Raw genomic sequence first — 27,527 nt, 5'->3', positions numbered from 1 at the left:
AAATCTAGATTTTTTAGTCTTGTACTTTTACAGCCCCAATTAAAAGTGCTAAGCAGAAAATTCTTGTATTTATGGAAGCTTTTTGCTAGCAGTAAGAATTAGAAATGTATTTGTGATGAATCTTTGATGAAAAATTAACAACTTTTCTTTTCTTATCAGATGTTTTTCTTACTAGATTTTTTCTTCCCTTGGGAGTCTTTTTTTTTTTTTTTTTTTTTTTCTCTCTTCAAAACTATGTCTAAAGGACTTTTTGTTATTGTGTGACTCAGACGAATAGATTTTGGCCAGAATGATATTAATAGATAAAAACAAAATTTATGGAGGCTTTTCATACTTCAGATTTCAACTCATTTCTGTTACTGCAGCTGATAGGTGTATTAAACCAGGATTGGACAATAAACAATTTTAGCAGTAATTTTTAAAAATTTTTTCTGTTTGGTCCTTTCTTCAAAATATATATAGGTAGACATTATCTTTAGGAATAATTATTTATTTCTGACAATAATTTATCTGTTCATTTCATTATTAGTTGAGTTTGCCATTCATTATTATGAAGGTACATTTACTCCTTCTTATGATTTTTTTTTTTTTCTTTTTCAGGTGGCAATTAGTACAAGCGGCCCTTCCTTATGTTATGCATTGCTGTGCTGCACTTCTTTATCATCGCAAAGACAGATGCTTAGATAAACTTGGTTCTGCTGAAACAAAACTTTTATATACTCTTCACTGGATCATGTTGGATGCAGCTGAAGAATGTGCTGATGCAGAGATGGAACAGGGTATCATTCATCCATCATCTCATTATTTGTTTCCCCTTACAAGTATTCAGGTAAATTTTGATCATTATTTTGATGTTAAAAGAGATAAAACAGCAGCTATCAAAATTCAGCCATCCATGTTTAAAACTTGCTGCTTTTTCCACGAAACACAAAATTCGTCATTAGCAAAGTAGCAGGCCTCAACATGAGGAAGTTGAATCATGCAGTTATTGCTGTTGCTCACCCATTGATTTTTACATTACTTTGGAAAATCGTGTTTATAAATGACCATTAGAAACCATAATTTACACCATCCAGGTTTTATAATCTACAGGAACAGCTAGATGTCTGTTAGCAGTCAGTGCTACCCTTCACAATAGGAATCTTTGAAGAGAAGCTTTTTAATTTAAAGAAACATCATTGTGTTTAATTTCTCTCATAACGAACACATTTATTTCATTTAGATGTGTTCACATTGTTTCTTCTTTTATTGCTTCTCGTCAACTAGTTTTGAGTTTATTTTAGTCACTCAGTAAATTTGGATATTTTTGAAAACATTTTTAACCATCCAGCTGGCACGCTTGATGTCTTTTATATACCAAACACAATAACACTTATAAATTTACATTATCAGTTAGAATTACATCAGTGTGAGTTTTTAGTATTCTTCTAGTATGAGATTCCCTTTTGATCGCTATCAATAATTATTTTTTAAATGGAAAAGTTTATCCATTAAAATTCATTATAGCACCAAGGAAGTAGAAGAATAGAACCTACAACTTTAAATAAAGTTCATCTAATAGTTCAGTTTCATTGATGATACAAATGTATCAACATTTCTTGTGCTACACTTAAGTTCTCAACTTCTGTCAGTTTGATTTACTTTGATCAGCACTTAGAATGTGCTCTTGATAGTTTTACTTCTTGTTTTGTACACAGAGAAAAGGATGTTGGCTGGTTAGTCTATGTGCCTGATATACGTACATTGTCTCTGAATATTTTTGCTCATTTGATTTTATATTCCATCCTTTAATATTTTTAAAATATTAAAATATTAATTAATACATTATTAATTATTATATGATTAATATATATTATTAATATAATATATAATAATATTAATTAATATTTTAAGTATTTTTTATTTATTTTATCATTGAAAATAGCTGGTGAAAACTTAGTCACATCAATAAAAAGTTTCACATTAAGCATTGTTCTCTAGGAAAATTAATTTTGACTTAGAGCACATTTTCTAGGCATGCAACCTGCTCCAAATCAACAACTGTATAATCAAATAAAAAAGAGCACATTTTCTAGGCATGCAACCTGCTCCAAATCAACGACTGTATAATCATATAAAAAAGAGCACATTTTCTAGGCATGCAACCTGCTCAAAATCAACAACTGTATAATCATATTAAAAAAAAAAGTTCTTATAACTGAGTTGTGCAGCTGAAATAAAATTTTATTTTAGATTTGCTTGATTTCATGGAAAATGATTATTTATAAAAGTTATTTGTATCTTCTTTTTTATTATATTTTTATGATGTGGCTTGTTACTAATATATATATATATATATATATGCTATTTATTTTTAGGTGTTTGTTTACCTTTTTGGACCACTGATAGACTTCATTAAGCACTCAGATTTTATAACAAGCTTTCGACTTGAAAATGGCCTCAAAATTTGGGAATCACTCTGGCATTATCAACATCCAAGTGTTCCTTGTTTTAATACCAATGTATATGTTAAAAGTACATTGATGAAATCGCGAAGGAGTAAACAGAGTCACACAAAGTTTGGAAATGTTTTTCTTGGAGGAGGTGGTATGTATTCAGAATTGTTTTTTTTCTCGAATTATGATGTATACTTTTATGAACATAATGATTTCGAAACTTAAGTTTAAAATTATGTTGATAACATAAAAAATTTTTAGTTCAACAAATGTGTGGGGTATGTTGGATAGCTAGCATCTAGTTAACCAGTTTACAAGCATCCAGAAATAACAACATTCAGATTAGTGCTGCCACTAAGTTTTTATGAATATGGTCCCTTTTGTTTTTATCGCTGGTCACTGACTTTGTATCTTGGAGTGTGTTGTGATTTTTTTCTGGAGAAGCCTAGGGAGAAAAGGAAAAAATAAATTATAATCATATTTAAAAATAAATTATAATAGTGTATATATTATATTTGGGAGAGTGGAAGTGTAATTTATATTTATTACTCTAACTCTTATTTTTAAAATTAATGTGTTGGGTTTTGCTGCACACTAACCATGGATTCAGCATATAGTATATAAGTAGTTTGCAGTTAACATGTGTTAGTAATATAGGGGGGCATGAATACAAAATTTATAATCTAGTGCATTTGATACAAAAGTCATATATAGGAACTCTATTTTTGTACAGCAATTTACTATTGTATTTTTTATTATTGAAGAACCTGTTTATGATCCTCCTGGTATTAACACTTTTGTGAGACTCAGTGCCGTAACAACAAAATATGTCTGTATAAGTACAGCTTCTTTGGAACTGTGTAGTGTTCCAAAGATTCTTTTATCTTGGGAACTCTACACAGACATTATACTACCCATTAACTGTTTTTACAAGTACAATACCATTATTCTATTTATAGTAGTTTTGAAATTAGTCAGGAGGTGTATTCTTTCAATAAGATTCAACATGGTGTGGGCTTACATAAGCTGAAATTTAAGAAATTCTCTGGAATTTGGGTACAGAAGTTTATGAAACCAAATAAAATAAGATATACATAATGTGTTTATATATAAGCAGAAAGTGGTTATAACCGCAAATAAAAAATAAAAATAATGATATGGTTTTATTTCTATGGTTTTTTGATTCTTTAAAATTTTAAATTTTTAAAAATGAAATCAAAAATTTTGTTTTTATTTTTATCAGTAATCCTGCTCTAATGTTTGTTGATAAACTTAAAAACAAAAAAAGAAAAAAAAAATATATGTATATATTTAAAAGCATTAATGTACATGAATTTTCGGTATTTGAAAATTTGTTTACAGGAGAGACTGTTTTTACCATGATGGGATAAACTTAAATAGAACAGGTGCTAGAATATTTCTTGATGCTATCGAGGTAGTAATTGGTGGATCGGAAAATGGCTAACTTGGGGCGTGGGTACACAGACTAATAGATTAAACAAAGCTGTAGGTAGAGGGGAAGTTGAACCGTGTACTGCTTTTATTGGAAAATGCAGCAGCCTGGAAAGCATGGTGTCAGGCATTAGCAATTAGTAATGGCATATTATTATTATTAGCCATATGGTGCAAGGAAACCCAAGGCTTATGCTGCACCAGCCAAAAAAAAAAAATATTTCTGAATTACTCTGAGGGAGAGAGAGAGAGAGAGAGAGAGAGAGAGAGAGAGAGAGAGAGAGAGAGAGAGACAGACAGACAGACAGACAGACAGACAGACAGAAGTACAAGGGAATCACCAAGAAAGAGAAGAAAGATGACATCCAGCGCAGGACCCTGTTGTGCCAAGCCCATACTCACCAGATGTGATGCAAGAAAGTGAGCTTATACAGCATCACACACACACACAAAAAAAAACCTTCCTATTTCACTTATTCATTTGCTCAAAAAGTTTGTCAACTTCTTTCTTGGATCTATGTAAGCTATCAACTTCCGCAACGACAGATGAAAGTTTGTTCCTGCAGTCAACCACTTGTGGCACCTCCGTAGCCAGGTGGGTAGAAGCAGCAGTGCGTAGCACGTGCTTCTTGATTAGACTGAGGTTCGAGCCTATGAGCTACCAAAAAAGGAGGATGTGGAAAGGTCAAGGAATGACCACCACATATCCCCGGAACAATATGGCCTTAGTTGATAATGCTCCTAAGGCCATAGGAGCATTGCTCCTGGGATATGTGCTGGTCATTCCCTGGCAAATTTCCACACATCTATTCTGCAACTGTCTTTCCTCAATTTAAATTTGTGCCCTCTCAAGAGCATAATTTGACCAAGAGGAAGCGTTCCAGCTTGTTCAAACCATTCAAAGCCTTATGCACCTCATTCGGATCACCTCACAGGTGCCTAAACTCCTGACACTGCAATTTGCAGAACTTAAGTCTTTCTTAAAAGGAGGACCATTTGTTCCCCTTACCAAGCTCATTGCCCTTCTCTGTATTTGTTCCAGCAGCTCTACATCCTTCCTAATTTGAGACCGCCAGACCTGTAAGCAGTACTCAAGGTGGCTTGACCAGTACATTGTACAAATGGATAATCACCTGCTTATCGCTGCTAGCAAAGATCTTTTATATCATTGACAAGACCCCATGAGCTGCTCTGGCAGCCTGTCTACAATGCACTGGAAACTTATATCTGACTGCACAATTACACCCAGGTCTTTTTCATTCTCCATTAGGCTAAGTGTAATACTGCACAGCTGGTATGTTACTCTGCGGATACTGCTACCCATATGCAGTACTTTGCATTTGTCAATGTTAAACTTAAGTTGCCACCTCTCAACCCATCTACCCAACTTTTCTAGATCCTGTTGCAGTAGTATACTGTTAGTACTGTCATTATCAACCCTGCCAACCTTTGTATCATCTGCAAACCTGAACATTAAGTCAATATCATGGTAACTCCACTGTATCCCGGGGACCTTTTCTCTCAGTTAATAATCCTGGGGACTTCACTAGTAACATTATTCCAAGAAGAGCAGGGTTCACTGACTACTGCTCTGTTTTCTTGCACCAAACCATTCCTTTATCCATAGCAGAAACTTACCCTTAATGCTATACTGCTCCAATTTGTACAGCAGTCTTTCTTGAAGTCTTTCTTGAAATCAAAGTATATGATTTCAAAGTTATTTTTACATCCAGGTAATTTGTCACCATATTGTAGTATCCAATGAAATTGATAGGACAAGATTTTCCCTTAATAAACCCATGATTTATCTGAGCTATAACTGTAGTCTTGTCTAGATGATCTTGCAATAATTTTTTACCCAGTGACTCGATTATTTTCCCCAGAACAGGAAGTTAAACTAACTGGTCAATAAATACTTGTGTCAGCCTTTGATCCTCCTTTGTGAATTGGGGTACATTTCCACATCTCTAGTCCATGGAGAACTCCCCTGAATCCAAGGATGCTCTCATAATTATGTGTAAGAGTTTACTTACTTCCTTTGCTGCCTCCTTTAATATAACTGGATAGAGCCTATCCACCCCAGGTGCCTTTCTTATGTTTAACTTCAACAATATCTCCTCCTCTTTGCTCTCAGTTAGAGTTAATAAACTTCTGGCCTCTACTTCCCTAGAGAATTCCTAGGGAAAAGACAGAGAGTGGTAATCAATGGACACTGCTCATCGTGGACTAATGTTATTAGTGGAGTCCCTGAGGGTTCAGTGTTGGGTCCATTATTGTTTTCTGTATTTATAAATGATATTGATGATGGTATATCAAGCTTAATGTCCAAGTTTGCAGACGATACAAAGGTTGGCAGGGTTGTTAAGGACACTACTGATGCTATGCTGCTGCTGCAACAGGATCTGGAAAGGTTGAGCAGATGGGCTGAGAGGTGGCAAATGACGTTTAACATTGACAAATGTAAAGAACTACATATGGGAAACAGCAACCCCAGAGCAACTTATCAACTCTGTGGTACTACACTGACAGTGGTAGAGAATGAAAAGGACCTGGGGGTAATTGTGCAGGCAGATATGAAGTTCTCTGAGCAGTGCAGATGGGCTGCAAGAGTAGCTCATGGTGTCTTGTCAATGATATACAGGAATTTTTCTAGCAGGGATAAGCAGGTGATTATTCCCTTGTATAAGGCAATGGTCAGGCCACACCTTAAGTAGTGTATACAGGTCTGGATGCCTCATTTCAAGAAGGATGTAGAGCTGCTGGAATGAGTACAGAGAAGGGCAACAAGATTAGTGAATGGAACAAAGGATTGCTCTTATGAAGAAAGGCTTAATTTTGAAAATTACAGTGTCTGGAGACTAGGCACCGGCGTGGTGATCTGATAGAGGTGTATAAAGCTTTGAATGGTTTGAGCATGCTCAATGGTGATGGGATTCTTCCTGTTGCTCAGAATAATCACCTGAGAGGGCAGAAATTCAAATTGAGGAAAGACAGATGTAGGATAGATGTGTGGAAATTTGCCTTTAGCCAGTGGGTAGTTGGTTGGTGGAATAGACTTCCATCCCTTGTTGTGGAAGTTGATAGCCTAAATAAATTTAAGGCTCAGCTGGACAGGTATTTCGAACAAACAGAGGGGTGAAATGGGAGTCGTTTTTTTATTTTTTTTTATTTTTGGTTGATGTTGCATAAGCTTGCTTTCTTGCATCATGTGCCTCTACTAATGTTAATGCATAATGCTAATGCTAATTATTCATGTGTGAATGTAAATGCAAAATACTCATTCAGTTTGTCAGCTACCTGAGCAGGATCACCAACACTTGAACCTTTAATATCAAGTTGACCAATCAGATTCATCCCATTCCTTTTAGAGTTTAGATAAGTAAAGAAGTCTTTTCTGTTTTTTTTTGCATACCTTGTCAAGGATTTCTCATAATCTGCCTTTGCTTGCCTAACCTCCTTTGTGACTTGATTACACACATTTTTTCCCATGCACTTTTCCTCTGTCACAAATCTCATTAGTTCATCTGACATCTATTTAGGCCAAAAATAGATGTCAGATGAAGATCTTGCTCAGGTGGCTAACAATCTAAACGAGTATTTTGCATCTACATTCACGTATGAGGAGTTATTCAGGAAGGAGAATGATGTAGGTAAAGTAAACATTGGCAGTGAGCTGGATGATTTTGTAATAACTGAGAGGAAAGTGGAGGAGAGATTGTTGAGGATAAACATAAAAAAGGCACCTGGGGTGGATGGGATCTATCCAGTTATATTAAAGGAGGCAGCAAAGGAAGTATGCAAACCCCTAGCCATAATTATGAGAGCTTCTTTGGACTCAGGGGAGGTACTCATAGACTGGAGATGTGCAAATGTAACCCCAATTCACAAAGGAGGATCAAAGGCTGACACAAGTAAGACTTCTTCTGGTTGCCTGTTGGACATGCTGCTGTAGAAAATATGCATTTTTTGAGCCAGGCCATTCAGAAATGGAGCATGACACAATGCACTGTAAAGTTGAGAGAAAAACAAGTATGTACTAGTGTATCAAAGAGAGGGATGGGCCTAAATAATTAGAGACGCAAGATTAAAACCTATACCATTCTGTGTAACTGTCTCGCAATGCAATGGCTTTTGCAATTTTACTTTTCTTGCTAAACAACTTAAAGGTGCTGTTCCTTGGAGAAAAGTCTGCTGCGTTGAATTTCAACAAGGACAGGATGGTCATGTCACAATGTCTTACAAAACAAACTATAAAGATGAATTTATAACAGTAAACCTAAAAAGACCTAAAGGAAGATTCGGCAGTGTGCAACCTAACCATCCCAAAGTCTATAACGAGAACTTTGTATATCTCAAATTAAGTCTAAAGATTTAATGAAAATGTGCCAAGCTTTTACAATACCAAAGGAGTATCACAAATTCTATTTAAAATTAAAAGCATCAGTAGAAATAAGGGATATTACCAGCACCAGATTTAAGTGAAGAATCTGAATATGAAAGAATCTGAATATGAATCTGAAAGGGGAGGTACCCATAGACTGGAAATGTGCAAATGTGACCCCAATTCACAAAGGAGGATCAAAGGCTGACACAAGTAATTATAGACCTGTGAGCTTAACTTCTGTTCCAGGAAAATTAATGGAGGCACTGGTTAAAGAAGCACTGCAGGATCATTTAGACAAGACTTCAGTTATAGCTCAGACACAGCATGGTTTTGTTAAGGGGAAGTCTTGCCTGACCAACTTGATTGGATACTACGATGCAGTCACAAAAGAACTGGATGCAGGGAATAACTTTGATATGATATACTTGGATCTTAGAAAGGCTTTTGATACTGTTGCAGATGGAAGACTGCTACACAAATTGGAGCAGTGTGACATTGGAGGCAAATTGCTGCTATGGATAAAGGGGTGGTTGAGGGGGAGAAGACAGAGAGTGGTAATCAATGGACACTGCTCATCGTGGACTAATGTTATTAGTGGAGTCCCTCAGGGCTCAGTGTTGGGTCCATTATTGTTTTCGGTATTTATAAATGATATTGATGATGGTATATCAAGCTTAATGTACAAGTTTGCAGATGATACAAAGGTTGGCAGGGTTGTCAAGGACACTACTGACACTATGCTGCTGCAACAGGATCTGGAAAGGTTGAGCAGATGGGCTGAGAGGTGGCAAATGAAGTTTAACATTGACAAATGTAAAGTACTACACATGGGAAAAAGCAACCCCAGAGCAACGTATCAACTCTGTGGTACTACACTGACAGTGGTAGAGAATGAAAGGGACTTGGGGGTGATTGTGCAGGCAGATATGAAGTTCTCTGAGCAGTGCAGACGGGCTGCAAGAGTAGCTCATGGAGTATTGTCAATGATATACAGGAATTTTTCCAGCAGGGATAAGGAGGTGATTATTCCATTGTATAAGGCAATGGTCAGGCCACACCTAGAGTACTGTATACAGGTCTGGAGGCCTCATTTCAAGAAGGATGTAGAGCTGCTGGAACGAGTACAGAGAAGGGCAACAAGATTAGTGAATGGAACAAAGGGGTGCTCTTACGAAGAAAGGCTTAAGTTTTGCAAATTACAGTGTCTGGAGACTAGGCACCAGCGAGGTGATCTGATAGAGGTGTATAAAGCCTTGAATGGTTTAAGCATGCTCAATGCTGATGGGATTCTTCCTCTAGCTCAGAAAAATCACCTGAGAGGGCATAAATTCAAATTGAGGAAAGACAGATGTAGGATAGACGTGCGGAAATTTGCCTTTAGCCAGCGGGTGGTTGGTTGGTGGAACAGACTGCCATCCCTTGTGGTGGAGGTTGATAGCCTAAATAAGTTTAAGGCTCAGCTGGACAGGTATTTTGAACGAACAGAGGGGTGAAGTGGAAGTGGGTTTTTTTTTTTTTTTTTGGCTGATGCTGCATAAGCTTGCTTTCTTGCATCAAATGCCTCTACTAATGCTAAAATGCTAATGCTAATATGAAGAAGATATTGAAAATTAATTTATACCAACTTGTATGTTATTGTAATTAAACCTGTTATTAATATATTTTTCATTTATTTATATGTACATGTTATTCTAACCTTGTTTTATTAATAAGTTATTCATTTCTGACCAACAAAAATGTGTTAAAAATTATTTTTTCACCTTTTCAATTCTTTATGAATCTGACAAACTTTGAAACTTCACAATGTCAAACTGCAAAAGACTTTTTAAGCCCCTACATAATGGCAATCTAAAATTACCAGTATGGATCAAAAATGGCATCTTTGGAAGGAACTTATAAAACAATATTTAGTTAAATAACTTTAAAACTTGATTTTTCTGAAGTCAAAGAAACTTTAAATGTGTTTTTCTCAAAACTATCTTTGTGCTGATTCCTGGTTTTGGCAAGGGATTGACGATATGCTCTAATAGTGTTCAAAATTTTAGGTGACATTTTGGTTTCTAGTGGTTATGTTTTCAGCCCAACAAAACCATAGAGCTAGCATGGCCAAGTTAGATGGGCTTGGGTGAGGATTACATACTTCTTCCTCTGAAGAGTTGGAATTTTTCATCCAGAAAAATAGGCACACCAGCTATAAAATACTGGCATTATTTGTAGTGATGCAAGGAAGCAAGCAAGCTTATAGAGCAGCATCTAATTCTTCTTTAAATTTATTAAACTACTCACCTCCACAAAACCAGATGGAATTTTTTCCCATGATCAGTTATGCTCTGATCTGGCTGAAAGCAAATTTTTGCATATCCATTGTGCAACTATTCCTTTTCAATTTAAATTTATATTCCCTATAATGTACATAACTCCAGGGGCTCACATCTGGTGAGTATGGGCTTGGCACACACCCAGGGTTCTGAGCTGGATATCATCATTCTTCTCTTTCTTGGTGATTCCTGTCTACTTCTCTCTCTCTCTCTCTCTCTCTCTCTCTCTCTCTCTCTCTCAGGGTAACTCGGGAATTTTTTTTTGACTGGTGAAGCATAAGCCTCTGGCTTCCTTGCACCATATGGCTAATCATAATAATAATTGTAATAATAATAATAATACCCATTTTTGTAGTGAAAGCAAAAATGAGGGTAGGAGTGTGTTATAGGACAAATGATTCTGATGGGTACAATGAACAACTATACAGAGAAATAGAGTAGCATTAGTTAAGGCATATGATGCAAGAAAGCAATTTATAAAGCATCAGCCAGAAAAAAAAAAAAAAAACCCTTCCCATTTCACCCATCTGGTCACTCCAAATGTTTGTCTAGTTCAGCCTTAAATTTAAGATATCAACTTCCACAACGACAGATGGAAGTCTGTTTCTGGCAGTCAACTACCTGCTGGCTAAAGGCAAACTTCCTCACATCTATTCTACAACTGTCTTTCCTCAATTTGAATCTGTGTCCCCTCAGGTTCTTAATCTGAGTAAGCAGAAGTATCCCATCAGCATTGAGCCTGCTCACACCATTCAAGACCTTATACACCTCAATCAGATCACCTTGCAGGTGCCTAGTCTCCAGATGCTGCAACTTGCAGATCTTAAGCCTCTCTTGGTAAGAGCACCCCTTTGTTCCTCTCACCAATTTTGTTGACCTTCTCTGTACACATTCTAGCAACTCTACATCCTTCCTAAAATTAGGCTTCCAGACCTGTACGCAGTACTCAGGGTATGGCCTGACCATTGCTTTATAGAAAGGGATAATAACCTCCTTGTCTCTGCTGGCAGAATTCCTATATATCATTGATAAAACTCCATGATCTGCTCTGGCAGCCCATCTGCACTGCTCAGATAACTTCATATCTGACTGCACAATTACCCCCAGGTCTTTTTCATTCTCCACCTCCTTGAGTGTAGTATCACACATTTGGTACGTTTCTCTTGGGTTTCTGTTACCCATGTGCAGTACTTTGCATTTGTTAATGTTAAACTTTAGTTGCCACTTCTCAACCCATCTGCCTAATGCCTGATATACCTTCATCAATATCATAAAACAACAATGGACCCAGCCACGAATCCCAGGGGACTCCACTAATAACATTAGTCAACGTAGAGTAGTTTATTATGAGTGGGCCAGTAAATCAGAATGTGCAAAATGAAATAGACCTCTGCTCTCAGGATTCATTATAACAATATTTAGCTTTCTGAGAAAAAATGGATAACATAGGTTTTAGGTAAAAACTCTTTAATAGAAACAGGTTAAAGCACACATTAAATAAAATAAAAATAAAGTAAACAAGTCACCAAAGCTTTTGGACAGAAGTTGTCCTCATTGGGAAAAGCGTTATTACAAAAAGCATCAATACAAAAAATAATAAAGAATGCTCGGTCATGGTGGTCATGCGAGATGAAACACGTGCCACAGGTGCAGAAACATTTAGCAGTTGGAAGAAGAGGCTTGTGGTTATAACAGCAACACCTGGGTGTGCTGTGTACACTAAGGTTTATCATTCAGGAGGATGGCTGCTTCAATGATGTGGTGGATGCGACCTCCTTTGTACCGGTTAAAGGAATTGCGACAACATGAGATATGCCCGGGGTTCGAGCCCGTCACCACCAAATACGGAGGATGCGGAACGATTAGGGAATGACCACTGCATATTCCCGGAGCAATATGGCCTTAGTTGCTAATGCTCCTAAAAACCTAATAACAACAACAACCTTATAGTGCAAGGAAGCCTGAGGCTTATGCTGCACCAGCTAAAAAAAATTTCTGAGTTACCCTCAGAGAGAGAGAGAGAGAGTCAGATGTAGAAGGGAATCACCAAGAAAGAGAAGAATGATGATAGCCAGCTCAGGACCCTGGGTGTGCCAAGCCCATACTCACGTAAGCCTCTGGGGTTGTGACAGGTTCGGCTATTAGTGGATAAAGGTGGTTGAGGCAGGGTCATCACTGTGTGCTGCTCTAGGGTTTGCTGTGCAGCCACTGGCTTGTAGCACTGCTAGGATTTAGCCAGATCTGCTTTTACTCTAACAATCTCAGTGCACCTCTCATCCACAGAACTGGAGTGGGTCCAGGCACCGGTTAATAGGGCTTCTGTGGTACCGAGAAGCTGACTGTGAGCATGTGCTGAACAGTATTTGGTGAATTGGCCAGCACACATTAGTTTGTGATGGACAGAGGTTTTTAAATGCATGCCTTCGTGCTGAACAAGGGTATTCAAAAAAGGAAGAGCATTGTCACTCCAGTACATTGGTGAACTGAATAAAGGGCGACAGAGAGTTGAGGTGTCGTAAAAGTCAGTCTCCTGACTCATGGGGAATGATGACAAATACATCATCAACATAGCGACACCAAAAGGCTATAGAATCTGGCAGACTCACAAATGTGCATTCCTCCAGTTCCTCTATGGAGATGTTTGCTGTGACTGAGCTGATGGGTGCACCCATGGTTGTACCATGAATTTGACAGAAAAGGGATTCACCGTACATAACCACCCCACCAATCAGGCACAACTTGAGGGCAGTGCAAATTTGCAGATAGTGAAGTTCTGCTGCCCAGGGTTTGGTTGTTGTCCAGGAGTTGTTTGGCATACGTGATGGCCAGTTGGATGGGAACAGAAGTGAAGAGCGATACTACCTTGATCTTCTGAAATTGTTAGACTGGAAACCAGGTTTAGAAACTCTCCGCTGTTGGAAATTGTGTGAACAGTCTTACCTACCAGGGGCTAAAGCAGGTTTTCAACGAACTTCAACAACTCATACGTCGAGGAATTACAGCAGGAGCGGCGCCTCTGTAGGCAGGTGGGCAAGAGCAGCAGTGCGTAGTACACGCTTCTTGATTAAACCGGGGTTTGAGTTCGTGACCACCAAATATGGAGGATGTGGAAAGGTCAGAGAAGGACCACCGCATATCCCCGGAGCAATATGGCCTTAGTTGCTAATGCTCCTAAAAAAAACAAAAATCTAAATCTAATCTAAACAACAGGAGCTGATTGGTCATAAGGGAACACCTTGCTTGTGGACTTTCGGTAAGCCATAGAATTGTGGAATCTGGCATCCAGAGGCATTGTAGTTGCCAGCACAAGGATCTAGAGATTTTGCCATACTTGTACCAACCATAGACCAGGCTGTTGACTCTAATTTCCCATTGTCCTAGGATCTTCATGGGAAAGTCGGGTACAGGCTCGTAGACGGAAGTGTCCTGTAGGAGAGGTAGGGCTTTCATATCATAGTCAGAATGATTTAGAACAGCCGTTCAACATCTTTTATCTGCTGATAAAACAACAATGGAATCAACCCATTTCAACAAGTTGAGGGCAGAGATTTGATGCCAGTTAAGATTAGGGCTAACCAGACAGGCATGCTGTAGGATAGCTGTGGTTTTGAGGTGAACTGCATTGGCAGTCTCTTCGGGCAATCGTGACAATGATGCTTCAACACCCATAGCAAGTTCCGTGACTGGGGGACTGGGGGGGAGAACGGTGAACTTCATCCCTAGATAAGTAGATCTAACTGCTCATCAGACAAGCGTTTGTCACTCAGGTTTAATACAAACTGAGAGCAGTCCACTTTAGGGGCTCTTTGCTGTTGACCAGTGTTACAGGCTTCCTGAACTAATTCGTTAAACTTACTTTGCTGTCGAGAGTGATAACAGTCAGATTCTTGGACTGCTTTAATACATTGGAATATACTGAATCACATTGGAATATACAGAGAAGAGGACCAGGCTCCTGAGTTCGAGCATAAGGACGGCTTTGATGATGGAAGCTCCCCCTGCCCACAGGTCTTGGTGAAGATAGCCAATCCAGATATTTAGAGTTCTGAAACTGAAATTCCAACAGGCACCAATCTGTCCTCTAACTTGTTTCTATTAAAGAGTTTTTACCTAAAATCTATGTTATCCGTTTTTCTCAGCAAGCTAAATATTGTTATAAATCAGAATGTCTTATAATGGGGGAATTTAACTTTCCAAATATTGACTGTTGCTTGTGGATTTGTCACTAACACACTAACAAGGCTTTTTTTGTGGATTTATTGGATAATTGTTTTTTACAGCATCATGTTCGAGAGGCAACCAGAAGGAGTAATACTCTTGATCTGATTATCAGCAGTGATTATTCATACATTAAGAATTTGCAGAGAAAGGAACCACTTGGTGGCAGTGATCACAGTGTACTGATGTGGGATTTACTTAAAGATGTAACTACCATCAGGGGTAAAGGGAAGTGTTTTTGCTTTTATAACAGTTTTCAGAGAGTTTCTAAATTCTATACAATGGGACCAACTGATGATATTACAAACAGCTAATATTCACTTTACAAGAGCCAGCTGTGCATTACAAGCTTCAGAAAAAAATCGGTGGTTTGCTATTTTATTGACTTAATTGTCCTATTATATTGCGGCACCTCCGTAGCCAGGTGGGCAGGAGCAGCAGTGCGTAGCACACGCTTCTTGATTAGACCGGGGTTCGAGCCCGTGCTCACCAAATATGGAGGATGCGGAAAGGTCAGGGAATGACCACCCCATATCCCCGGAGCAATATGGCCTTAGTTGCTAATGCTCCTAAAAACCAAACAAGAAGAAGAACAACAACAGCCTATTATATTGCGCTTTATAAGAACCTTTATAGTTCTAGTTATGCTCATTATTTTTATTTTTAATTTAGATAAGAGTTTTTTGTAGGTTACTGCTTAATATACGTAAAATTGTTGTTTCGCTCGTATCTTGCAGCCATTGTTTTCATGGTAGGGAATTCAAATGGTATGGAATGCAAATTTTTAATTGTGGAAAATAGGTAGCTGTAATGTAAAACTAGATAGCATGATATGAATCACTGCATTTGGGAATCTATTAGATAGTGTAGTACTGATAATTAATTATTTTATTAAATTTATTAATCTTATTAATTTTCATTGTTAATTTCAATATTGATATTGATATTGATGAGTCACTTGATATTGATGGGTCAACTGTTGATGATCCTGCTCAGGTAGCTAACAAACTAAATGAATATTTTGCATCGACATTCACACATGAGGAGTTATTCAGCAAGGGGAATGCCAGAGGTGTATTCAACTCTAGCAGTAAGCTACAGAATCTTGAAATAACTGGGAATAAAGTGGAGGAGAAACTGTTGAAGATAAACACAAGAAAGGCACCCGGGGTGGATGGGATCTATCCAATTATATTAAAGGAGGCAGCAAAGGAAGTAAGCAAACCCTTAGCCATAATTATGAGAGCTTCCTTGGACTCAGGGGAGGTATCCATAGACTGGAAATGTGCAAATGTGACCCCAATTCACAAAGGAGGATCAAATGCTGACACAAGTAATTATAGACCTGTGAGCTTAACTTCTGTTCCAGGAAAATTAATGGAGGCACTGGTTAAAGAAGCACTGCAGGATCATTTAGACAAGACTTCAGTTATAGCTCAGACACAGCATGGTTTTGTTAAGGGGAAGTCTTGCCTGACCGACTTGATTGGATACTATGATGCAGTCACAAAAGAACTGGTTGCAGGGAATAACTTTGATATTATATACTTGGATCTTAGAAAGGCTTTTGATACTGTTGCACATGGAAGACTGCTACACAAATTGGAGCAGTGTGACATTGGAGGCAAATTGCTGCTATGGATAAAGGGGTGGTTGACGGGGGAGAAGACAGAGAGTGGTAATCAATGGACACTGCTCATCGTGGACTAATGTTATTAGTGGACTCCCTCAGGGCTCAGTGTTGGGTCCATTATTGTTTTCTGTATTTATAAATGATATTGATGATGGTATATCAAGCTTAATGTCTAAGTTTGCAGATGATACAAAGGTTGGCAGGGTTGTCAAGGACACTACTGACACTATGCTGCTGCAACAGGATCTGGAAAGGTTGAGCAGATGGGCTGAAGGGTGGCAAATGAAGTTTAACATTGACAAATGTAAAGTACTACATATGGGAAACAGCAACCCCAGAGCAACGTATCAACTCTGTGGTACTACACTGACAGTGGTAGAGAATGAAAGGGACTTGGGGGTGGTTGTGCAGGCAGATATGAAGTTCTCTGAGCAGTGCAGACGGGCTGCAAGAGTAGCTCATGGAGTATTGTCAATGATATACAGGAAGTTTTCCAGCAGGGATAAGGAGGTGATTATTCCATTGTATAAGGCAATGGTCAGGCCACACCTAGAGTACTGTATACAGGTCTGGAGGCCTCATTTCAAGAAGGATGTAGAGCTGCTGGAACGAGTACAGAGAAGGGCAACAAGATTAGTGAATGGAACAAAGGGGTGCTCTTACGAAGAAAGGCTTAAGTTTTACAAATTACAGTGTCTGGAGACTAGGCACCAGCGAGGTGATCTGATAGAGGTGTATAAAGCCTTGAATTGTTTAAGCATGCTCAATGCTGATGGGATTCTTCCTCTAGCTCAGAAAAATCACCTGAAAGAGCATAAATTCAAATTGAGGAAAGACAGATGTAGGATAGACGTGCGGAAATTTGCCTTTAGCCAGCGGGTGGTTGGTTGGTGGAACAGACTTCCATCCCTTGTGGTGGAGGTTGATAGCCTAAATAAGTTTAAGGCTCAGCTGGACAGGTATTTTGAATGAACAGAGGGGTGAAGTGGAAGTGGGTTTTTTTTTTTTTTTTTTTGGCTGATGCTGCATAAGCTTGCTTTCTTGCATCAAATGCCTCTACTAATGCTAATGCTAATATTATACCCGAGACTAGAGCAGCAAAGCAACGGACACAAAGTAGCAGTAATGCTGTGACTCGGGGGAGAACCGAGGGGAGAGATTCTCCAATGCTTCACAGCATAAAAAAATGTGCAATATGTGAAATGTTTGCAGAACTCTCTGGAACAGGACATGATCTAGCCAAGGAGTATGTCTTTGTGTGTGCTAGGCGCAGTGAGTGTCAAGAAATTAGGTGCCAACTCAGCGTTCTGATGGGTGCTTATGAGAGTTTGAGGAGTCGGGTATATGCTCTTGAAGGTATTAAAATGGGACAAAATGCGCTAGTCCCACAGATATTGACTGGAACTTGTGGATTGGTCACTCGCACACTTGCAACACTTTTGTGGATTTATTGGATGATTGTTTTCTGCAGCAACATGTTCGAGAGGTAACCAGAAAGGGTAATACTCTTGATCTGGTTATCAGTTGTGATTTTTCGTGTATAAAAAATTTGCAGATAAAGGTACCACTAGGTGGCAGTAATAACAGTGTACTGATGTGGGAAAAACCAAATACCAACAGCAAATTCTAAGTGGGAAGCATTAAAGAAACTAATCATGGAAACTACTAGGCTTTTCATACTGATTAAGTTGTTGTTGTTGTTGTTGTTGTTGTTGTTATTTGGTTTTTAGGAGCATTAGCAACTAAGGCCATATTGCTCCGGGGATATGCGGTGGTCATTCCCTGACCTTTCTGCATCTTCCGTATTTGGTGGTCACGGGCTTGAACCCCGTTCTAATCAAGAAGCATGTGCTACGCACTGCTGCTCCTGCCCACCTGGCTATGGAGGCGCCTACTGATTAAGAAATATTATTCAAAGTTTAGGCCTAAATGGATGTCAGATGAACTAATGAGACTCATGGCAGAGAAGAAAAATGCGTGGGATGCATGGCAGATATAGGCTAGTCTGTTATCAAGTTAGAAAGGAGATTAGGCAAGTGAAGGCAGATTATGAGAAATCTTTGGCAAAGGATGCTAAGAAAAACAGCAAGGACGTCTTTACTTATATAAGCTATAGAAAGAACGGGTTGAATCAGATTAGTCCACTTGATATCGATGGTTCGACTGTTGATGATCCTGCTCAGATAGTTGACAATCTGAATGAGTATTTTGCATCTACATTCACTCTTGAGGAATTATTAAGAGAGGAAAATGCCAGAGTTTTTTTAAACTGTAACAGGGTGCTTAATGATTTTGTAATAACTGAGAGCAAAGTGGAGGAGAAATTGTTAAAGATAAACATAAGAAAGGCACCTGGGGTGGATGGGATCCCAGTTATATTAAAGGAGGAGGCAAAGGAAGTAAGCAAACCATAAGTATAATTTTGAGAGCATTCTTGGACTCGGGAAGTCCCCACGGACTGGAGATATGCAAATGTTTCTCCAATTCACAAAGGGGGAGGATCTAAGGGTGACACAAGTAATTACAGACCAGTTTGTTGCAGGGGAAAATAATGGAATCGCTGGTTAAAGATGCATTACACGATCATCTAGACAAGACTCCAGTAGTAAATCAGACAGAGCATGGGTTTGTTAAGGGAAAGCCTTGTCTGACAAATTTGATTGGATACTATGATGTGGCTACGAAAGAACTGGATGCAAAAAATAATTTTGATATCATATACTTGGATTTCAGATAAGCTTTTGACACTGTTGCACATGGAAGACTACTTGGAACAGTTTGGTATTAAGGGTAAGTTGCTACAATGGATAAAAGGGTGGTTGAGTGGGAGAAGATAGAGAGAGTGATAATCCTTGAAGGATGGGTTGAAAAATGCTTATTGTGCTTGCTGGAAGAAATAAAAGTTTTGTGTTTTTTATATTGCTTCTTTCCACTTTGTGTGCTGCACAGTTTTCCAAAACAGTAGAATGTTTTACTCATATCTCTCTAATTCATGATCCATGAAGCGGTTTTAATTCTAACCAGGCAGATTTGTCCTATATTGAACAGATAGCTTTTTTAGTGTTTTTGCTGTGGTGTGGATTTTTAGATTTTCCTGCATCAAACATTTATTTTCTGCGCCATTCAAATTTACACAGATGCAGACTGATACAAATGCTTGATAATTTCCTGCCTATGTTCTTTTTGTCCTTTTTAAACTTTTTGAAGTTTAACACATTCACTGCCGGAATGGCAGACATTCATGAAAACAAGCACTGTAATAGAAAAGGCACATGATATGAACAACTCTTTGATAGTAGCATACTGATTGAACCATGGGGTTATTTACATTATAATTGGAATTCTGGAATTTTGTTTAGTGTTAATCACACTGTCTGGAGAGAGCTATAAAAGCTGTATACGTGGTTTTACAATTTTATATGTTCTTTCCTTATGTTGAAGTTATTTTATCTAGTTTAATATTTTCCACAAGAAGGAAAGGTAAATTTTTTTGAAGATTATGCTTGCTGAATTTTAATTCTTTAGTTTGTGTAAAACAGAACGTCATTCTTTGTGTGTTTGTGGCATCAGGAATGAAAAGGAACAGGGAAGGACTGGTTGCAGCTGATAACATTGAATCAGTTCTTTATAATGTGTCATCTAATACTGAAATAAACTTCTATTCAAACAATGTGGATTCTGAATCTCATTCAGATGAATCTGTTGATTTTAGAACACTATAAACAACAGATACTTGTGTTACTCGGAGTGGTGATTTTTCACACATGACATCCCTTCTATTTACTAAACATCAGTGACTTCTTATTCCAACATCACACAGAGACACCCCACAGAAGTGTCCCAAGATACACAGAAATTAACACGTTAATGATCTGTCAGGAGTTAATTTAATAAAGAGGCCACATTCATTCACATTAAACATGTCTTTGTCTGTTTCCTTTATGCACTTTGAGCCATATAAAATTTAACTAATCCAAAACGGTTGTATTGTTTATATCTTTAAACATTAAAAGTGAATAACTTACTGAGATATTTTCACTTCTTTGCTATTTTAAAAGAACCTTGAACATCAAAATGTTTGGATTTATGGATGCAGTTCATTCTACTGCAGTTCTTTTCAAATGATTTGATAATATTTTTGTTTTGAATTCCAAATTGTGGGCACTGTTCAATTTGATGTTACATTCATGAACAACAACACATTTTTTCTTTCCTTCCCATTTTCAGTTTCTCTAATAACTTTCATTTTACTCCCCACACTTAAAACATGTCTTAATGAACCCCAGGGGCTCACATCTGGTGAGTATGGGCTTGGCATACCCAGGGTCTTGAGCTGGATATCATCATCCTTCTCTTTCTTGGTAAATCCCTTTTACTTCTCTCTCTCTCTCTCTCTCTCTCTCTCAGGGTAATTCAGAAATTTTTTTTTGGCTGGTGCAGCATAACCCTCAGGCTTCCTTGCACCATATGGCTAATAATAATAATAATAATAATAAATTACTACAGCAGAATTATGGAAACTGACCTGAATTGAAAACAAAAACAATGTTCTTCAGCAGTGGGTGAAGAACATTGTTTTTCTAAATGCTGAAGAGTTTTCTTTTTTAGTTCTTGAAATGTAAACCCATTTCAGTTTCTTTATAGCCAACTTGTTTACAAAGAAACCAATTTACAGTACAGGACTAAATGGGCCACAAGGAATGGCATGGTTACGTAATCAAAGCCTCACATGCACACAGTAGTATGCATCGTCACCTAGGCCTACAGGCATAGGTCATAATAACAAGGTTTTGGTTTCATAGCCTTCTACATAAGGGAGCTGCATACATTTATTACCATTTTCTTTACAGTTTATTGTGGAGTGTAATACATTTTATAATGTAAACCTTTTAAAGAAAGAATAGAAATAATTGAATTTAAAAGCAGTGAATACTAACACAGATTTTCTTATAATACACCAACACATGAAATGCAAAAGTTGACTATTAAAAAGGGAGTTTATTTTATAGCTGAGGTATGTAATTTTGAAATGACATAAACAGAGTAAAATAGCAAAATTTGTAATGAGATATTTCTTAAATGACTTAATTGTGCCATTATAGCTGAGCTGTTATTTCCAATGTCATTTTAATAGAGTTTCACTGTATTGATAGTTTGTTTGTCTCTGGGGAAAAAAAAAATTTACAGTATACACTATATTGAGTACTTAAATGACTTTGGATATCTTCCTGAGTATAATTTATTAAAAACTTTTATAATTAAATATCTTTGTGCCGCCATTTTAAAAATTCCTATTCTGATCTGTTTAGGTCCAGATGAGGATAATCCTATTCGCCATGGTGATACTTTGCATTCACATGGCAGTAGTGATACTTCTCCTGCACTTACCATTACCAGTCCTGTATCATCTGGCTCAGCAAATGCACATGGGGTAAGTATTATTTTTATATGAAATGTGGCAATAACGTTCCCAGATTGGTGTAATAAAAAGAACGGAGTGTGAAGAAGCAAAAAACAGTGTTATTTTTATTAAAAATAATCATCATCTGATTGAATGCACTTGTTACACCATTCTAAAGGTTTCTGAAAAGAGCCAGTGAAGTATCCAAAGACATCAATGAAGGTGTCCATGATGTTCAGTTCTGCAGTTACATTTTTCCTTACGTGCTGAACATCCTGAAATCTCTTTCCTTTGAGGGCAGTTTTCATCTTGGAAAAGAAGGAGAAGGATACTGGTGCTAGATCAGAAGAGTAGGGTGGCTGGCTGATCTGTACAATGCCATGTTTCATCAGAAATATCTTCACAATAAGTGTGGAATGGGCAGGGGCATTGTGGAATGGGCAGCTGCCTCTTGAAATTGCGGCCTCACCCAGGAAATGCTTCAATAGTCTTTTAAGGCTATTGAAGTGCATTTCTCAGGTTACTGTAATAGTATGGGTGGCTATACAGGGTGTCTCAAAAATACATGGCATAACTTCAGGAACGAGTTCATCATATGTAGACAATAGAAATATTTTATATTAACATAGTTCCGGAAATGCTTGGTTCCCGACTTATTAACCAGAATGTCTTATCTCCCACAGGTGATTTCCTTCATCATAAGGTACTGACAGAATCTGGTGGTTTTCCATTCCGACCATGTACTCAAATAAGGAGCAAGCGGATATGCACTTTATGTACAGTTTAGCAGAAGGCAATGCTCTGGAGGCTCATCGTTTGTACCACAAAAGGTTCCCAGAACGAAGATGTCCAGACAGGAAAATGTTTGAAGGTATCCATCGCCGCCTTTGGGAACATGGGACCTTTAGACCTTGTGCTACTGACAGAGGACGACCAAGATCTACAACTCCTGAAGTAGAGGAGGAGGAGAGAGAGAGAGAGAGAGAGAGAGAGAGAGAGAGAGAGAGAGAGAGAGATTTTGGTTGTTGTGCATGCCACTCCTGGAATCAGCACATGGAGAATAGCAATGCAACTGGCTGTTTAACATTCGACTATTTGGAGAGTGTTGAAAGAACACCAACTATATCCTTACCATCTGCAATGGGTACAGGCCATGTCACCAGCAGATTACCCTGCACGAGTAATGTTCTGCCAGTGGTTCTTATAGCAGTGTGGTACAACTCCTCACTTTCCTGCCTTAGTGATATTCACAACTGAAGCACAGTTCACACGAGACAGAATCCAAAACTTTCACAATCAGCATGTATGGGCTGAAGAAAACCTACATGCAATTCTTCCATTACATCACCAACAGCGGTTCAGCCTCAACATCTGGGCGGGTGTTTTTGGTGATAAGTTATTTGGGCCCCATATACTTCCAAACAAACTCACAGGGCAGGCGTACAGAAACTTTCTGGAAAACAACATGCCTGATTTCTTTCACGACACGCCACTGATCATTTGTCAACAAGCACACTTCATGCATGATGGTGCTCCCCCACATTTCAGCCACCTAGCCCATAATTACCTGAATCGAAGATTTCCTGGTCAGTGGATAGGTAGAGGTGGACCAACTGCCTGGCCTCCATGCTCACCTAATTTAAACCCACTAGATTTCTTCTTGTGGGGCCATTTAAAGTCATTGGTGTATTTGACTCCTGTAGCTGATGTTGAAACTCTTCGCAATCGAATTGTGGCAGGTTGTGAGACAATACGAAACATGCCAGGAATTTGGCATCATCTTCGTGAGTCCATGAGATGTCAATGTGAGGCCTGTATTTAGGCAGAAGGTGGACATTTTGAACAATTACTATAAGGTGATGTGAACAGTTAAGTGTCATAGACAGACCTTCAAAACTTGGAAACCAAGCATTTCCAGAATTATGTTGATATAAGATATTTTTATTGTTTATATATGAGGAACTCATTTCTGAAGTTATGCCATGTATTTTTGAGACACCCTGTATAACTGCATGTAGAATGTTGCTCTCTCTCTCTCTCTCTCTCTCTCTCTCTCTCTCTCTCTCTCTCTCTCTCTCTCTCTCCCTCCCTCCCCCCCTTCAGGTACAAGTTCCTTGTGAATCACACCCTGTTTGTCAAAAAACATGATCAGCATTGTCTTGGTGATGATTTTGAAGTCCATTACTTGCTCACTGGTTCATACTGCATTTTGAGAGGTTGGCAGATGCCCACCTTTTGGGGTCATTGTTACTGTCCTCACATCCATCTTTGAAGTCTTTATACAATTCAAACACACTAGAATAACAATGTTTCATCACCATAAATAGTTTTTAACGTTTCATACATTTTTGTTGCATATTTTCCTAGTTTAAAGCAAAATTTCACATTCATTCATTTCTAGATTGCAAAATTGTGACAGATAAGGAACATTAATGCCACTAATGAAACTGGTTGTTACTTGCAACCTGTCACCCTTCTGGACAATATCTGTACCACTGTTAGAGGAAGTTTGAACTACAACATGCCACTTCTATTTTCAAACTTATCGAATAGGATTGCAACAGCACCTCATATGGTAAATTGATTGTTAAAATTGATAATTTTAATTAATAATTAAAAGTAAGTAAGAAACATAGCATATAAATACAAAAAGTTTTGCATGTAAAACCAGTGCATTACAGTGTTGGAAATAATATTGAATATGAACAGATAAACAGAAAATTGTTTACAGATAAACCATCACTGTACCTGCGGGCCCCTATTTCTCATCAGTATTTTCAAATTTGTTTATTTTATTATTCTGGAAATCAATCAAGTTTTGACAAACATTTCTCTGTCTTAACAAGAACTAGAAAAGTTAGGCAGATGGGCTGAGAAATGGCAGTTGAACAAATTCAAGGTACTGAATACTTTGAAAAATTCTAGGTACTACATATGGGTAGTAGTAATCCCAGATTAAAGTACAAGTACTACCTGTGTGAATTACACTCAGGGTAGTGGAAAATGAAAAAGACTTGGGGATTTGCTGTCAGATATGAAGTTCTCTTAGTGGTGCAGATAGGCTGTCAAGACAGTTCATGGAGTTTAGTCAATGATATAAGGAGGTGATTATCCCATTATACAAGGCAGTGGTTAGACTGCATCTTGAGTACTGCATACAGGTTTGGAGGCCTCATTTTAGGAGGGATGCAGATCTACTGGAATGAGTGCAGAGAAGGGCAGCCAATTTGGTGAGAGGAACAAAAGAGTGCTCTTACCAAAAAAGCCTTCAGTGCCAAATTGCATCATCTGGAGACTAGGCACCTTTGAGGGGATCTGATTGAGGTGTTTAAGATTTTGAACGGTTTGAGCAAGCTAAATGTTTATGCTATTTTTCCTCCTGCTCAGACTGCACATATATGGGAGGGACATAAATTGAAATTGAGGAGGAATGGTTGCAAGATAGATGTCAGCCAGTGGGTGGTTGATTGTTGGGACAAACTTTCATCTGTTATTGTGGAGGTAGGTAGTTTGAATAAATTCAAAGAAGAAGTGGACAAACTGTTGGAGGGGATGAACAGGTGATGTGGGTAGTTTTTTTTTTTTTTTTTTTTGGCTGATTGCTTTATGCGGTTGCTTTCTTGCATCATTTGCCACTACTAATGCTAATACCATTAAATAATACTTAAATCATTCATATTTTCTTTCTTGGCTGCCTGCTAATACTTTCATGGGCAATTGTATCCTAAGTGTCATTTCTCATTTACATGCATCAGCTCTCTTGTGCCTAGTCGTAAGTTATTCTTGGGTTATTATTTCCCAGTTGTAAAATCTTAAATTTGGCAGCATTAAAACATCTACAATTTCTTCAGTTATGCAAGAAGCCTGTTAATATCACTCTGAAAAAGCTCAGTTTGAATTGCATTATTAACCATCCTTCTGACCTTTATGTTATTTTCAAATTTTGACACCGTACCCTTTCTCTTATCAATATCATCCAAGAAGATTAGAAATAAGAGTGTTCCATTCTCATTTCTGATTTATCACCACATTTTGAGACCCTTTACTTATAATTCTGGTTGACACTGAAAAATGTTCATTTATAACAACTCTTTGTCATCTTTCTCAATCATCCTGTAATCCACCTCAGGATTGAGGTGGATTACATAATCATAATATTTCCCATAATCATAATATTTCCACTTGTACAGTGGCGCCTCCGTAGCCAGGTGGGAAGGAGCAGCAGTGCGTAGCACACGCTTCTTGATTAGACCGGGGTTCGAGCCCGTCACCACCAAATACGGAGGATGCGGAAAGGTCGGGGAATGACCACCGCATGTCCCGGAGCAATATGGCCTTAGTTGCTAATGCTCCTGAAAACCAAATAACAACAAATAACAACATCCACTTGTACAGTAGTTAATCTCTCACATGGAAGTTTAGTCAGTAATAAGAAACCTAGTAACTTATTTGATGGAGGTAAGGTTAGTAGAAGGAAGAATAATATACAAAAAAAAAGGAAAAAGAAGAGAATATAAATTAAAATATATACAAAACTTATCGCTGTTTACCCACAATTTAGGTGACTTATTCTGGGGCCAACCACCCAGACTGAAGGCAGAAAATGACAAGGAGTTTTCTGTTTCTGTAATGATCAATATCTGCTAAGTTATATAAAATAATTATAGTAATAAATTTAGAGATTAAATAATTTGAATCTAAACTATAAAAGGTAGTTAAAAATTTTGAATCAAAAGAAAGATAATATAAAGTAATAATGCAAGCACATATTGAACATCGTTGACCTGACAGAGAATGTAATTTATTAATTCAAATATGAATAAATGTAAGGCATATCTACTGTATCCAAGATGTGACCCAAATGTAGTAACAACAACAGTCGTCATGAAAGAAATGTAAATCCCTTGAGTGAGAGTTAATGTGCACGTGGTGACCCCTAAATGATGGAAGTGGTGAAATGCTTGTAAATAGCCAATTAGTTAAAATTAAGTTAATGCAAAGAGAAACATGCAGACAGTAAGGTGAACTCTTTGTTGTTTTTTGCCTTCAGTCTGGGTGGTTGGCCCCAGACGAAGTCACCTAGTTTGTGGGTAAATAGCAATAAGTTTTGTATATATTTTAATTTATATTCTCTTCTTTTCCCTTTTTTTTTGTATATTATTCTTCCTTCTACTAACCTTACATTATCCCTTGCATTTTCTATAAATCTACCTTGGTATATATGATTGTCTTCAATATTAATTACTATATACAACATATTACATAGGCATTATGGTCGTAATGCATCATTGCTATTGCAAGTGCGTTGGCCCATAAATATTAGTTAGAGTGTTTAGGTACAATTTATTAACATTTCTTTCCATATTACTCATTATATATATGAGATGTGACTATTAAATAACGAGACTGCATGTGCAGCCACCACCCACCAAGTGCCACCTGCCAAAGCATAGCATTTGAACCTTTCCCTAGTTGTCTGCCAAATCTGTCTACTCTGCCAATCAAACTTTCAATATATTTGCTAACCCCAATCTTATCGGGGGTAAGATTCACTAACTCTGTCTTTGGACAGAGTAGGATTCTAGTGGTCTTTGACAACTACTATACCTTTGGCGATTACCATTCAGGTCCCTTCCTGACCTTCTTCCCTTTCCTGGGGCTTGTTTCCCTCCCCTCCCCTTTCTTT

The 27,527-nt window shown here is 37.9% G+C and overlaps 1 protein-coding gene across 1 annotated transcript in view; it reads left to right on the top strand.

Annotated features, from left to right (window-relative positions):
* Positions 1-27,527, top strand: part of unc80 (unc80, NALCN channel complex subunit) — a 1,843,891-nt gene that overhangs the window by 182,592 nt on the left and 1,633,772 nt on the right. Inside the window, exons 7-9 of the mRNA XM_090378420.1 lie at positions 601-829; positions 2,358-2,586; positions 21,750-21,871. Of these exons, the coding sequence (XP_090234546.1) occupies positions 601-829; positions 2,358-2,586; positions 21,750-21,871 (580 nt within the window). The remainder of the gene's footprint in view (positions 1-600; positions 830-2,357; positions 2,587-21,749; positions 21,872-27,527) is intronic.

Source organism: Mastigoproctus giganteus, chromosome 7, assembly GCF_048544385.1.
Source record: "Mastigoproctus giganteus isolate SK-2022 chromosome 7, ASM4854438v1, whole genome shotgun sequence".
Taxonomy (NCBI): domain Eukaryota; kingdom Metazoa; phylum Arthropoda; class Arachnida; order Uropygi; family Thelyphonidae; genus Mastigoproctus; species Mastigoproctus giganteus.
Note: the sequence above shows the minus strand (reverse complement) of the source record. Positions and strands in the feature narration are given on the sequence as shown.